Below are 15,573 nucleotides of genomic sequence, written 5' to 3' on the forward strand. Positions count from 1 at the left end.
TACAGATCTCCATAAATCATCTGTGAAACCACAGCTTTCATGTTTTGAGCATAAGCTCCTGGGGCTGGTGCTATAACCCCTGTCCCGACTCTTCTGAGTTTCAAGGGCCCAGGAGGGCCGGGCTGGGCACCCGGCAGGTGGAGTCATCCCCACAGGGCACCCCGACCAAGGGCAGAGCTGGCTTCGCTGCAGGGTCGATCCTGGGCTCTGGGTCGTGCACGTGTCCTGTTGACACCCAGAGGACAGGACGTGTGAGTGACTCGTGAGATTGGGCCTCCCTTGCTGAAAACTTCCCTGGTGGCTGACAGCTGCTTGGACATGCAGCGGCCCTACCTTTTTCCGTCAGGCCCCAGCGGCCCCTCTGTGTAGAGGTGAGACAGGCCAGGCTGCAGCTTCTCGATGAGACGCCCCAAAGCAGAGAAGTACCCAGAGCAGGGACCTGGCAGCCCAGCAGCACCCTGGGCACAATCGCAGCCCTGCCTCTTCCTTCTCCTTCTTGTTCCCTCCTTTGGTCCCAGGAGGAAGACGCTCATCTCCCCGCATGAGAGGCTGAGTGTAGGCGTCTGGACAGGGGCCAGTCCTAGGCGGCTACTGACTCCGGACCACAAAGAAGCTGGAAGCCGCAGCTCTACCTCTGCAGCCGGTTGCTGGGACAGTCAGGGCTTGATTTCTCTGTGTTCTGCCCCCACTTCCAACTCAGGACCAACCAGAGGACGCCAAACATGTCCTCTCACCAACCACCGGACACCTCACTCTCCATCAGCTGCCCCTGCCTTCCCCACAACACCACCACCACCACCCTAATCGGCGGACCTGTGCCCCGCCCCCTGCCTGCCGATCTCAGAGTGGGGCGCTCCCAAGCTCTGAACTCAGAGCCTGGCCTTGCTCTCGTCTGGGTGGTCTTTATTTATCTCTACATTCATCTGCTTATGCAGTAACATGTAATGGGCTGTTTACTCGTTATTTATTTGTGATCAACCATGTGCCAGGCACCGTGGCAGGCTCGGCAGGGGAGGAGGCTGTGCCCTGGTGTCAACTTGGCACTCTCTGTCCAGTGTGAGAGCTGGGCCTGGCAACAAACACACTGTGCAGAGTGTGGTGGGTGTCGTTAGGGGCACAGCGGAGGTGCCAGGGGGACAATGCGCAGCAGGGATGTCACAGAGACACCAGCACGACACCTGCTGCCAGGAGCCTGGTCCAGTGGGGATGGGAAAGCAGGAGAGCATCAAGCACGGGGAGCACAGCCCAGTGTCTGGGGAGCGGAGGCAGGGAAAGTGGAGAGGGCAGGGACAGCCCAGGGGGACACTAGAGAGGGCGGGGAGGTGCCAGCCCTGGAGCTCCAGTGCCAGTCATGCTGCCCTTTTGAATGCTGAGGCCATTAAAGGGGTCTCGGGTGAGAACCACAGGTAGGATTTGGAAGCTCCTGGGTGCATGGTGGCGTCTGTAATGGGCAGGGAGAGGCTGGAAGTGAGAGGACCCACGCCATAGTGTGCATGCCCAGCCAGAAGGGAAGGGAGGCTGAGGCAGGGCTGGGGGGACGAGGAGCAGAGAGAGAGGCAGGAAAGAGCAGTGAGGATGCTGAGGGGTATGAATATGGGGAGTCAGGGTAGGGATTCAGAGTGAGCCCTGGCCTCTGGCAACAGGAACGAGGGGTACATGTACCCAGTCTAATGCAGCACCTCCACTGTTGACCACCAGAAAACAAAGCACTCAAAACTCAGTAGCCCAAAAACATGACTTGTGATGGTTGCTCTGTCTGTGGGTTGACTGTGCTCAGCTGGGCGGTTCTCACACGTGTTGCTCAGGCATCAGCTTTCAGGTAGCAGCTAGGCTGCCGAAAATTATCTGAAGACTCAACAGGGCTGTGTCCAAGATGGCTCCTTCACTCCTGCATCTGGCACCTGGAGGGACTGATGGGCTGGGAGCCCATCAACTCTTGTCCTCTTCACATGGCCCCCATGTGGGTTACAGAGGCTTCCTTACAACACAATGGCCCCAGGGTAGCTAGTGCCTTCCCCAGAGCAAGAGTCCCCGGAGGATCTGCAAGGCTTCTTCTGACCTACCCAGAGGTCACACAGCATCACTTCTACTGCATTCTATTGGCCAAAAGTGAGACCCAGAGATAGCTCAGGATCCATGTGGGAGGAAATAAATGGAGAACTACCTAAGCCAGGGCTGTGTGCCTGAGTTGTCAGTGGAAGCCAAAGAGTCAGCAAACATCCTCACCCAGGGGAAGCATGTAGGGTGGGAAGCAAAGTGAGGCAGGGAAGGATGGGGAGGGGAGGGCAGGGGAGCAAGTTTTTTGGAGTGATGAAAATATCCTAAATTTACATCATGGTGGAGTTTGCACAATCCTGCAATTATACTAATAACAATGAAGATACACTTTAAATGGGTGAATTGTATATGTGAATTATATCTCAGATATGCTATAAAATTTTTTAGAGAGAAAGGCTTTAAATAAATGAAAATAAATCTGTTAGTGTATAGAATGTCCAGAACAGGCAAATCCATAGAAACAGAAAGTAGATTAGTGGGAAACAACCTAAATGTCCGTTGATGGATGAATGATGGATAAAGCATGGTGTGTCCAGGCAACATAATACTGTTCAGCCTTAAAAAAGAAGAGACTGCTGCCATATGCAACAACATGGGTGCCCCTTGAGGGCAGTATGCTGTGAAACAGGCCGGGCACAGAAACACAAATGCTGCATGATTCCACTTGCATGAAGAATCTAAAATAATTAAACGTGGCCAGGCGTGGTGGCTCACACCTGTCATTCCAACACTTTGGGAGGCCAGAGAGGGTGGGTCATTTGAGTCCAGGAGTTCAAGACATGGAAACCCTGTCTCTACAAAACATACAAAAATAAGAAATTAGCTGGGTGTGGTGGTGCATGCCTATAGTCCCAGCCACTCGGGAGACTGAGGTGGGAGGATTGCCTGAATCCAGGAAGCGGAGGTTGCAGTGAGCCAAGATGGTACCATTGCTCTCTAGTCTGGGTGACAGAGTGAGACTCTGTCTCAAAAAAGAACGAAAGAAAGAAAGAAAACATAACTGATTTTTATGTATTTATATTGTATCCTGAAACCTCTCTGAACTTAATAGTTCTAACAGTTTCCAGTGGATTCCTTAGGGTTTTCCTTATACAATATCATCTCATCTGCATATAGAGATGATCTTCTTTTGCAGGTTTTCTCAATTTGTCACCTACTTGTTATAACTAGAATTTCAAAAATATTGAATAGAAGTGGCAAGAGAGGACACTTTTGTCTTACTCCTGAGTGCAGGGAAAAAGCATTTATTCTCTTCACCATTCCAAATTATGTCAATCAGACCAGGCAGAGTGGCTCACACCTGTAATCCCAGCAGCGGCCAAGAGCCCTCTTTTAAGAGCCTTTAAGAAAGGCCATGCTGGCCGGGCGCGGTGGCTCAGGCCTGTAATCCCAGCACTTTGGGAAGCCGAAGTGGGTGGATCACCTGAGGTCTGGAGTTCGAGACCAGCTTGACCAACATGGAGAAACCCTGTCTCTACTGAAAATACAAGATTATCCGGGCATAGTGGTGCATACCTGTAATCCCAGCTACTTGGTTGGCTGAGGCAGGAGAATAGCTTGAACCTGGGAGGTGGAGGTTGCGGTGAGCCGAGATTACACCATTTTACTCTACCCTGGGCAACAAGAGCGAAACTCTGCCTAAAAAAAAAAAAAAAAAAAAAAAAAAAAAAAAAAAAAAAAAAAATTATGTCAACTGGGCACAGTGGCTCACACCTATAATCCCAGCACTTTGGGAAAGCAAGGTGGGAGGATCGCTTGAGCCCAGGAGTTCAAGACCAGCGTAGGTAACATAGGGAGATAAATAAATAATTAGCCAGACACGGTGTCTGATGCCTGTAGTCTCAGCTACTCAGGAGACTGAGGCAAGAGTATCGCTTGAGCCCAGAAGGTGGAAGTGGCAGTGAGCCAAGATCGCACCACCACACTCCAGCCTGGGTGACAGAGTCAAATACTATCTCAAAAAAAAAGAATTATGTTGTCACTTGAGCACAGAGGCTCATGCCTGTAATCCCAGAACTTTTGGAGGCCAAGGTGAGATCACTTGAGCCCAGGAGTTCGAGACCAGGCTGATGGACAACACAATGAGACCCATCTCCACGAAACATTTAAAAAGTAGCCTAGCATGGTGGCTTGTGCCTGTGGTCCCAACTACTCAGGAGGATGAGGTGGGAGGATCACTGGAGCCCTGGAGGTCAAGGCTGCAGTGAGCTAGGATTGCACCACTGCAGCCTGGGCAACAGAGAGAGATCCTATCTCAAAAATTATGAAAAAAAAAAAGATGTTGTCAAACTCATAGAAGTGGAGGGTAGAATGGGGGTTGCCAGAGGCTGCAGAGAGGGTGAAAGAGAGTTGCTCCTGAACAGGTATAAAGTTTCAGTTTCCGTTATGCAAAATGAGTATGTTCTAGGTCTGCTATACAACATCACACTTGTAGTTAACAATACTGTATTGTTCAATTAAAATTTTGTTAAAAGGGTGGATCTCATGTTAAATGTTTTATTACAATAAAAAATAAATTTTAGGAAGAAAGTTGTTAACTGAGATTTTTTTGCAGATATCCTTTAACAGGTTGAGGAAGTTCCTTTCTGTTCCTAATTTGCTAAGTGTTTTTGAAGGGGTGTTGGGTTTTGTCAAATGCTTTTCCTGCATCTATTGAGATGATCATGTGGGTTTTGCCTTTTATTTTATTCCTATGGTGTATGATGTGATTAATTGGGGATATTAAACCAACCTTCATTCTTGGGATAAATCCTACTTGGATATGGTGTGTAATCCTTCTTATGTTGCTGAATTTGGTTTGCAAATATTGCGTTGAGAATTTGTGCATCTGTAAGTGATATTGGTCTATATTTTTCTTATTTTTCTTTTTCTTTTTCTTTTTTTTTTTTTTTTTTTTGAGGCAGAGTCTTCACTCTGTCGCCCAGGCTGGAATGCAGTGGCGCTATCTCGGCTCACTGCAAGCTCCGCCTCCCGGGTTCCCACCATTCTCCTGCCTCAGCCTCCCGAGTAGCTGGGACTACAGGTGCCTGCCACCGCGCCCGGCTAATTTTTTGTATTTTAGTAGAGACAGGGTTTCACCATGTTAGCCGGGATGGTCTTGATCCTGACCTTGTGATCCGCCCGCCTCGGCCTCCCAAAGTGCAGGGATTACAGGTGTGAGCCACCGTGCCCGGCCATTTTTCTTTCCTTGTGATGTCTTGTCTTTTTTTTCTTCAGGGTCATACTGACCTCACACAATGAGTTAAGAAGTATTCTTTCCTCTTCCAACTCTTCTAACTTTAAAAGTTAGAACTTTTAAAAGTTAACATTTAAAGAAAAATTAACACTAACTATTTTTAAACTCTTCCAAAGAAATTCACAAGGGAACATTTCCTAACTCATTTTTTTTTTTTTTTGAGACAGAGTCTCGCTCTGTCGCCCGGGCTGGAGTGCAGTGGCCGGATCTCAGCTCACTGCAAGCTCCGCCTCCCGGGTTCACGCCATTCTCCTGCCTCAGCCTCCCGAGTAGCTGGGACTACAGGCGCCCACCACTGCGCCCGGCTAATTTTTTGTATTTTTTAGTAGAGACGGGGTTTCACCGTGTTAACCAGGATGGTCTCGATCTCCTGACCTCGTGATCCGCCCGTCTCGGCCTCCCAAAGTGCTGGGATTACAGGCTTGAGCCACCGCGCCCGGCCTCCTAACTCATTTTATGAGGCCAATATCAGTATACCCTGATAGCAAAGCCAGACACAGGTATTACAAGAAAAGAAAACTATATGTTATGTATAAAAATCTTCAACAAAATAATAGCAAACTGGGCCGGGCACAGTGGCGCATGTCTGTAATCCCAGCACTTTGGGAGGCTGAGGTGGGTGGATCACAATGTCAGGAGTTGGAGATCAGCCTGGCCAATGTGGTGAAACCCTGTCTCTACTAAAAATACAAAAATTAGCCGGGCGTGGTGGCACACACCTGTAATCCCAGCTACTTGGGAGGCTGAGGCAGGAAAATTGCTTGAACCCAGCAGGAGGAGGCTGCAGTGAGCCGAGATCGCGCCACTGCACTCCAGCCTGGTCGACAGAGCAAGACCTTGCCTCAAGGAAAAAAAATTCCACACCTAACATCATACGTGATAGTATGATGCTTAAAGCTTTCCCCCTAATGCCAGGAACAAGACAAGGATGTCCACTTTCACCACTGCTAGCCAATAATGTACTGGAACTCTAGACAGAGTAATCAGACAAGACAAAGAAATAAAGGAACTCAAATTGGAAAGAAATAAGTTAAACTATTTTTATTCACAAATGACATAATCCCACATCTAGAAAATTCCAAAGAATCTATAAAACAAGAAACGTACCAGAAGTAAAAAACAAATTCAGCAAAGTTGCAGCATAAAGATTCAATACACAAAAGTCAGCTGTATTCCTAAACACCAGCAATGAATAATCTTAAAATAAAATTAACAAAATAATTCTTTTTTTTTTTTTTTTTTTTTTTGAGACGGAGTCTCGCTTTGTCACCCAGGCTAGAGTGCAGTGGCCGGATCTCAGCTCACTGCAAGCTCCGCCTCCCAGGTTCACGCCATTCTCCTGCCTCAGCCTCCCACGTAGCTGGGACTACAGGCGCCTGCCACCTCGCCCGGCTAGTTTTTTGTATTTTTAGTAGAGACGGCATTTCACCATGTTAGCCAGGATGAAGAAAATAATTCTAAAGTGTCCAAAAAAATAAAGCATCTAGTATTTAACAAGAAATTTAACCAGAGATAAGAGAGTTGTACACTGAAAACTACAAAACATCGCTGAGAGAAATTAAAGACTTGAATAAATGAAATGCCATCCCATGCTTATGGATTGAAAGACTTAAATATTGTTAAGATGGCAATATTACCCAAAACATATTACAGATTCAAGGCAATCCCTACGAAAATTCCAATGGCCTTTTCTGCAGAAATGGTAAGACTAATCTTAAAATTCATATAGAATGGAAAGGGGCAATGAATAGCCAAAGCAAGCTTGAAAAAGAACAGGTCAGGCACATGATTGTTATCCCAGAGCTTTGGGAGGCTGAGGCAAAGAGGATCACCAGAGCCCAGGAATTCAAGACCAGCCAGGGTAACATGGCAAAACCCCATCTCCACAAAAAATACTGAAATCAGCCGGCCGTGGTAGCATGCACCTGTAGTCCCAGCTACTTGGGAGGCTGAGGTGGGAGGATCACTGGAGCCTGGGAAGTTGAGGCTGCAGTGAGCTGAGATCGTGCCACTGCGCTCCAGCCTGGGTGACAGAATGAGACACTGACTAAAAAAAATAAAAAAGAAAAAGAAGAACAAAGGTGGAGAACTCACACCTTGCAGCCTTAAAACTTACTGTAGCACTACAGTCATCAAGACCGTGTGTTACTGGTATAAGGACATCTACATCAGCAGAACTGAATGTCCAGAAATAAACTCTACATCAGTTTTAGTTCTATAACAGACACCTGAGACTGGGTAGTTTATAAAGAAGTGAATTTTATTTGGCTTACGAATCTGGTGACTGGAAAAGTTAAGACTGGGCATCTGCATCTGATGAGGTCTGCAAGCTGCAGACAACAAGGTTGGGTTGGCCACAAAGCCCAAGATGTTCCCCAATTTATGAATTAGTTTAGAATTCCACACAACCAGCACCTCACTACCACCAAGAGTGAGGCCCCAAGAATTCCAGTGGAAACTTTCTTCAGTGAAAACTAACTTATCTTCATTGATTTCAAGGCTGGTGCTAATTTCGGTTGTTGACTGCTTTGGCCTCTGTTTATGGGAGGTATCCTGGGTGGGAACTGTCAGGGGAAGCTACTTGGAAGGCAGGAGTGAGCGAGACCAAATTGCAAGATTCAAACCAGTGAGGAGGCTCAACACGGGAAGCAAAGTCTCCAGACCCAGCAGAGGCTTTCAAGGGCTGGAAAAGGGCGCCACCTGGTGGCATCTGAGCAGAAGTCAGTGACACGTTTTCACCCGTATGTCCATCCTGCTCCCAGCAGGTGCAGTGGGAAAGCTACGTAGGAAGTCCCTTTACAGTGTGCTGTGAGGATGTGTAACCACATTTAATGGAAAGGGACCTCACTGGACTCAATCCAGTGACATCACACACGCCATGTCTCACACCCACAGAGAGAACCTCCAGGTCTTGAGTATGGGATGCCGGGCCTCATCTACCTTCTGAAGGCGTCGCTCAGGCACACTTTTATATGAGTAGTGTTTGGGTTAATTGGAAAGGTCAGGACACTGTTTCAGCGGGTATAGGAAAGTGACAGCAGTGGTGTCTGGAACACAAAGGAGAGTGCATGTGTCCACTCTCCCCTGGGACACGCAGGGACGCTCTCCACTCTTTCCTGGGAGTTCCTGGGTGACTGTCATCGTGAAGAATGACAGGGATTGACATAGTTTCCTGGTTTTTGGCATTAACCCACAAACCCAACAAGCACTCTGGGTTTTTCCTAGAGCATAAGCCTTAGCTAAAGTCATCCACATATTACGGTCCTGTGGATTTTCCTGTAACGAAAAGGAAAAGATTCAAACAGCAGGAAATAAGGGGCTGGGGGGAGGCTACGGCTTTCATGATGGTGGAGAAGTGTCGGCTCATGATCTTGGAAAAGCTGTCCACACTTAGGATGCCGTCTGCTTCTGGGGAAAACTTCCCTGGTTAGCTTTACCTTAAGGTCTCCAAAAGGTGTACGGTTCCAAGAATCTGGAGGGGTCTTTTTGAGTTTGGGGTTAACCTATTTTTCTAAAAAATGCACAAGTTCTGGGTCCATAGTTCTTACACACAAAATTCGCAAGAGTCCCAGAAGGTGGCACGCAGACTCCTTGGACTCAGACAAACCCGAACCAAAAGGGACCTACTTGAGGCCTCTAACAATGGAGTTAAGTTTTGGATCCAATTCAATCCTGGACCCATTCCAGTCTAAGAATTGCTCAAGGCTGGGCACGGTGGCTCATGCCTGTAATCCCAGCACTTTGGGAGGCCGAGGTGGGCGGATTGCCTGAGCTCAGGAGTTTGAGACCAGCCTGGGCAACACAGTGAAACCCTGTCTCTACTAAAACACACAAAAAATTAGCTGGGCACAGTGGTATGTGCCTGTAATCCCAGCTACTTGGGAGGCTGAGACAGGAGAATTGCTTGAACCTGGGAGGCAGAGGTTGCAGTGAGCTGACATCTCGCCACTGTACTCCAGCCTGGGCAACAGAGCAAGACTCCATCTCAAAAAAAAAAAAAAAGAAAAGAAAAGAAAAGAAAGAATTGCTCAAAGCAGAGGGCTTAAAACACATGTTCATAGAGCACAAATCCAGCAGAGAGAACTCACCTGATTCTAGATGCTTTGAGAGATCAGCAGGCACACAGGCCCTTCAGTGCTCCTAGCGGGTGGCTGGAGGTCTACTTCAGATCCCACTTCTGACACCAAACTGTTAAAAACTTTGGACAAATTAAATTTAAGAGTTTGTGTGTGTGTGTGTGTGTGTGTGACAGAGTCTCGCTCTGTTGTGCAGGCTGGAGTGCAGTGGCACAATCTTGGTTCACTACAACCTCCACCACCCAGATTCCAGTGATTCTCCTGCCTCAGCCTCCCGAGTAGCTGGGATTACAGGTGCCACGACACCAGGCTAACTTTTGTGTTTTTAATGGAGACGAGGTTTTGCCATGTTGGCCAGGCTGGTCTTGAACTCCTGATCACAAGTGATCCACCCACCTTGGCCTCCCAAAGTGCTGGGATTACAGGCACGAGCCACTGCATCCAGCCAACAGAGTTTAACTGAGCAAAACACAACTCCACAACTCATGAGTTGGGCAGCACTCAGAACCAGTGAGGGAGGTTTGAGAGCTCCACTCTGTAATGTGGACAGGGAGTTTTTATAGACAGAACACAGAAGTGAGATACAAAAAAAAAAAAAATCACAATTAGTTTGATTTTGTTACAGCTTGAGGTGCTTGCCTTATATGGACATGAGCAGATCAGTTGGCAGCCTGTGATTGGCTGAGACCTAGCTATTTGTTCCAAAATATACTCCTAAGTTAGGCTTTCAGTTTGTTTCTGTGGTACATTAGGTTGCAGTTTGTTGTTACCTAGAAACTCAAGGCGCAGAGGCAGCCTGTTAATTGAGTTAATTTAACAGTTCAAATAAATACTTACACACCAGTGTTTATAACAGCGCTATTCACAGGGTTAGTTTGAAAGCAATCTAAATGCCTTCTTTGTACAGCCTAGACGTTTCTCTTGGCCGCAAGGAAGAGTGAGGCCCTCACACATGCTGCAATGTGGATGAACCTTGAAAACATGCTCAGTGAATGAAGCCAGACAGAAAAGGCATTAACCCAGAAACAAATATTGCATTTCCTTGATACGGAATATCCAGAACAGGCAAATCCATTCATTGAGGCAGAGAAGAGACTGGTGGTTGCCAGGGCATGGGAGGAGTGTGGAACGGGTCGTGACTGCTTAATGGATGGGAGTTTTATTTTGGGGTGGGGAAAGTGTTTGGGGATGAAATAGAGGTGGTGGTGGTTGCACAATATTGTGAATGTCACTGAATTGTTTACTTTAAAATAGTTAAGGCCGGGCGCGGTGGCTCAAGCCTGTAATCCCAGCACTTTGGGAGGCCGAGACGGGCGGATCACGAGGTCAGGAGATCGAGACCATCCTGGCTAACACAGTGAAACCCCGTCTCTACTAAAAAATACAAAAAACTAGCCGGGCGAGGTGGCGGGCGCCTGTAGTCCCAGCTACTCTGGAGGCTGAGACAGGAGAATGGCGTAAACCCGGGAGGCGGAGCTTGCAGTGAGCCGAGATCGCGCCACTGCACTCCAGCCTGGGTGACAGAGCCAGACTCCGTCTCAAAAAAAAAAAAAAAAATAAAATAAAATAAAATAAAATAAAATAGTTAATCACATGCTATGCTGATTTTATCACAATAAACCATTTTAAAGTTATTTTGTGAAAAACTGTGATGCTTGGGATTTGCTTCAAAATAATGTGGGTGGGGTAGAGGTTCGAAAAGTAAAAAAAAAAAAAAAAAAAAAAAGTAAGAAAGAAAGAAAATTCTGGCTTGCAAAGACAGCGGATCGGCCGTGATCCCTCTCCAGCTCCAGGGCTGGAAGCGAGGGGTCTGCGGGCAAAGGCGGGAGTGCAGGTTCCGCTCCAGGCCCCGGCAGCCGCGGCAGGAACCGGCCGGGACGGGGTCGGGGGCGCGGCGGAGGCCGGCGGAACTTCCCTCGTCCTTCTCCTGGAGCTCGAAGAAGTTCCCACCCGGGGAATCCCGACCCTCCAGCTTCGAGACCGCCGGGTCCCCGCTCGGCCCCCACCTGCGCCGGGAGCTGGGGCTGGGCTGCCGCGCCCCCGGCTCTGCCCCCACGAGGCCCCGCTCCGAGCCCCACCTGGGACACCCGGGACACCTGCGGGGCGGGGCGGGGCCGGGGCGGGGCGGGCTCGAGGCCACACCCCGGAGGCGGAGCCGCGAGCTCCCCGCCCACCCCGCGCCCCCCGCCCTGGGTGCGCAGCGGGGCCGACCCTCAGCCCGGCAGCGGCTTCCCGGAGGTGGGGGCCGCCCGCGCCATGGCCGCCGCCCAGCCCAAGCCCCCGCGGGGGCGACCGCCCGGCGCCTGGCCCGGGGCTGCTGGTCCGCCCTCTGGGACTACGAGACGCCCAAGGTGATCGTGGTGAGGAACCGGCGCCTGGGCGTCCTGTACCGCGCCGTGCAGCTGCTCATCCTGCTCTACTTCGTGTGGTGCGCGGGGCGCGGGGCAGGGGCTGGGACTGGGGGCGCTGGGCTGGAGGCGCAGGGCAGGGGTAGGGGCAGGGGCTGGAATTGGGGTCGCGGGGCAGGGGCTGGGGCTGGGACTGGGGGCGTGGGGCTGGGGCTGGGATTGGGGGCGTGGGGCTGGGGCAGGGGCTGGGACCGGGGACGTGGGGCTGGGGCTGGGGCTGGGACCGGGGACGTGGGGCTGGGGCAGGGGCTGGGATTGAGGGCGTGGGGCTGGGGCTGGGGCTGGGACCGGGGCGTGGGGCAGGGGCTGGGATTGAGGGCGTGGGGCAGGCCCCAACAGCCCCGCAGAGCGGACTTGGGTCGCGGGAAGGCCCGTGCCTGCGGGCGAACTCAGCCTTCCCGGGGTCGCCTCCGGAGCCGGTGCCGCCCCTGCCCGCAGGTACGTATTCATCGTGCAGAAAAGCTACCAGGAGAGCGAGACGGGCCCGGAGAGCTCCATCATCACCAAGGTCAAGGGGATCACCACGTCCGAGCACAAAGTGTGGGACGTGGAGGAGTATGTGAAGCCCCCGGAGGTGCGGGCCGCCCCCTGCCCCCCGCCTCGCCGTGCACCCCACCCTAGTGGGCCGAGGGGGCAGCAGCTGCCGCCTGGCCGACCTCCCCCTCTTTCTGAGCCCAGGGGGGCAGCGTGTTCAGCATCATCACCAGGGTCGAGGCCACCCACTCCCAGACCCAGGGAACCTGCCCCGAGGTGAGGGGATCCCGCGGCGCTGGGGGACCCTGCCTCAGCTAGGCGGGCCAGCTGTCCCTTGCGGGGTCCCTGACTGGGCCGCCTCCACCCTAGAGCATAAAGGTCCACAATGCCACCTGCCTCTCTGACGCCGACTGTGTGACTGGGGAGCTGGACATGCTGGGAAACGGTCAGTGTGCACCAGCTGGGGCTGGGCGGGTGGGGCAGGGCTGCGTCCTCACTACTGCCTCAGTGACCTCTGCCCCACAGGCCTGCGGACCGGGCGCTGTGTGCCCTATTACCAGGGGCCCTCCAAGACCTGCGAGGTGTTCGGCTGGTGCCCGGTGGAAGATGGGGCCTCCGTCAGGTGCACCCGCGCCCTGGCCTGGGGCCCTGAGCCTCCACTCTGATCCTTTTTCTCTGACCAGAGGCCAAACGGGCGGGGCAGGAGTGACAGGAGCTGGGGAGGGGTGGGGGCCTATGCCAGGAGGGGGCTTTGCGGGAGGAGGGACTAACAACCCGTCTGTGCCTCCTCAGCCAATTTCTGGGTACCATGGCCCCAAATTTCACCATCCTCATCAAGAACAGCATCCACTACCCCAAATTCCACTTCTCCAAGTAAGAGCGGGGTGTGGCGACGGCCCAGCATGGGGGCTACCTCCTGGGAATGGCGTATTTGGGGTGCAGGCCTTGCCTCCTCCCTCCTCCTCAGGGGCAACATTGCGGACCGCACAGACGGGTACCTGAAGCGCTGCACGTTCCACGAGGCCTCCGACCTCTACTGCCCCATCTTCAAGCTGGGCTTTATTGTGGAAAAGGCTGGGGAGAGCTTCGCGGAGCTCGCATACAAGGCAGGGCAAGCGCAGGCGGGTGGGGCCAGGGTGGGCTCCCACCTGCACAGGGAGGGCCTGGGGCACAGGGGACCAGTCCCTCCTCCCTCCTGACCAGCTGGCCCAGCTCAGGCAGAGGAAAGAAATGTGATCAGCACAACCTGTCCTGTGTGGCGCTTGCTGAATTATTGACACTGGCCACAGGGCTGGCTGCTGGCACCCCTTGTGCCTCAGACACTGGACACCCACCGGTACCCCTGAGCCACCCCTGGGCCCCTCAGTGCACACCTCACACGCAGCCTGGGACTGACCCCGGCTCTTGAGGGGCCTCTTGTGTGCCCTCCTGACCCCCTTCCCTGGCTCCTTCTTGGCAGGGTGGTGTCATCGGGGTCATTATCAACTGGGACTGTGACCTGGACCTGCCCGCGTCGGAGTGTAACCCCAAGTACTCCTTCCGGAGGCTTGACCCCAAGCATGTGCCTGCCTCGTCAGGCTACAACTTCAGGTACTGTACTTGGGACACTGCTGTCCACCCTGGCATAGCCACAGTGGGGTCCCAAGAGGCCCAGTGCCCATGGGGCAGCTCTGGAGCACAGAGGACAAGTGGGCACTGGCTTCCAGGCCTTCCCATTCCAGGTTTGCCAAGTACTACAAGATCAATGGTACCACCACCCGCACGCTCATCAAGGCCTACGGGATCCGCATTGACGTCATCGTGCATGGACAGGTGACTGCACCTGCTGGGGCCGTGGCCAGCCCTGCTAGCCTGTGTCATCTCAGCTCCTCAGGCCCCACCCCTCCCTCCAGCTCCATCAGGCATCAGACATCTGACCACAACCCTCGTTCTCCCCAGGCCGGGAAATTCAGCCTGATTCCCACCATTATTAATCTGGCCACAGCTCTAACTTCCGTCGGGGTGGTAAGAAACTCTCTCTGGGGTCTCAGCGGGTACGGGGTGTCCACCGGGCCCTCACACACCGGTCTCTGCTGGCCCCAGGGCTCCTTCCTGTGCGACTGGATCTTGCTAACATTCATGAACAAAAACAAGGTCTACAGCCATAAGAAATTTGACAAGGTGTGTACGCCGAGCCGCCCCTCAGGTAGCTGGCCTGTGACCCTTGCCCATGTTTTGGGCCAGGCCCCACCCCAACCCAGCCACTGCTCCGAGGACCAGCACCCCAGCCCTCCATCAGGCCAGGAGGGCCAACAAGGGGCAGAGTGTGGCCCAGCCTTCCCACCCCTGCGGCCTTGCCCCATCTCTGCCCCATCTGAGCAGATCACTCCTGCCTCCGAGCCTGCCCCACAAGCCTCCATACCCACAGACCCCAAAGGTTTGGCCCAACTCTGAGCTCCTTCCCGTCACACTGGACTGCAGACCCGGCCTGGTGGGGCCAGAGACAGTCCCTGGCTAGGGACCCTGCACAGCAGACATGGGCACCTCAGTAGCAGGGCATCTCCACGAAAACTGGGCACTGTAGGGTCCCTGTGCAAGGGCTGGGGGCACGCTCTGGCCCCAGGCTTGTGCCCCACCCTGGCATACCAGCCCGACACCTCCTCCCCAGCTGGCCCCTACAGGGCTGCTCACTTCCCATCACCTCACAGCCACCTGGAACCCAAGCCAGCTAAGCTCTGAGGGGCTCTGCTCCTGGTCTTGGGCCCTGGGAACCCTCACCCCACCCCACCCCACCGGTGTAACCTCGAATCTGCCCAGACTCTTCCAAGTCACAACATACTCAGTCCAATAAACCTGTGAGCACAACCTTCTGGCCTCATTCCTTGCGGAGAAGCATCGCGAGCCTATGAATATGGGAGGCCAGGCCCTGCTGGCCTGGAGCTGGGCTGCAGTGACCTTTATATGAGTCATCTCCCCTCTAAGCAGCCTGGGAGTGTGCAGAGCACGTCTGCCCGCCCCATGACCCTCGGTCCCCACAGCCAGCCGGGCCACGGTCAGGTCTGCCCAGGCTGGGAGCGCACTGGGACCCAGGCCACTTCCTCAGTGCACTTACTTCTGACAGGGCCACCCCAGACTCCAAACCAAAGCTGGCTCATCTCAAAATGTGGGAGGACAGCATGACTCAGGAAGAGAGAAATGGGAGGGAGGCAGGGACAGCTGCACACAAGGAAAACGAAAGCTCAGACTACAGCAGCGCTCAGGCCAGTGTTCATTCCTACTCCATGGGTGGGGGCAGGAATGCCAATGGGAAGTCAGGCCAGGCCGGGGTGGACGGACACCAGCC

The 15,573-nt window shown here is 52.8% G+C and overlaps 1 protein-coding gene across 1 annotated transcript; it reads left to right on the forward strand.

Annotated features, from left to right (window-relative positions):
- Nucleotides 1–1,139: 1,139 nt before the first annotated feature.
- P2RX2 (purinergic receptor P2X 2) lies at nt 1,140–15,097 on the forward strand. Its single transcript, XM_050750030.1, has 12 exons — nt 1,140–1,322; nt 11,157–11,797; nt 12,147–12,351; nt 12,456–12,527; nt 12,621–12,696; nt 12,777–12,873; nt 13,044–13,124; nt 13,219–13,357; nt 13,711–13,841; nt 13,973–14,063; nt 14,190–14,255; nt 14,334–15,097. Exons 1-12 carry the CDS (start codon nt 1,140–1,142, stop codon nt 14,682–14,684), a joined length of 2,133 nt encoding a protein of 710 aa, XP_050605987.1. The 3' UTR covers nt 14,685–15,097.
- Nucleotides 15,098–15,573: the final 476 nt, after the last annotated feature.

The sequence above is a fragment of the Macaca thibetana genome, chromosome 11 (assembly GCF_024542745.1).
Source record: "Macaca thibetana thibetana isolate TM-01 chromosome 11, ASM2454274v1, whole genome shotgun sequence".
NCBI classification, from domain to species: Eukaryota; Metazoa; Chordata; class Mammalia; order Primates; family Cercopithecidae; genus Macaca; species Macaca thibetana.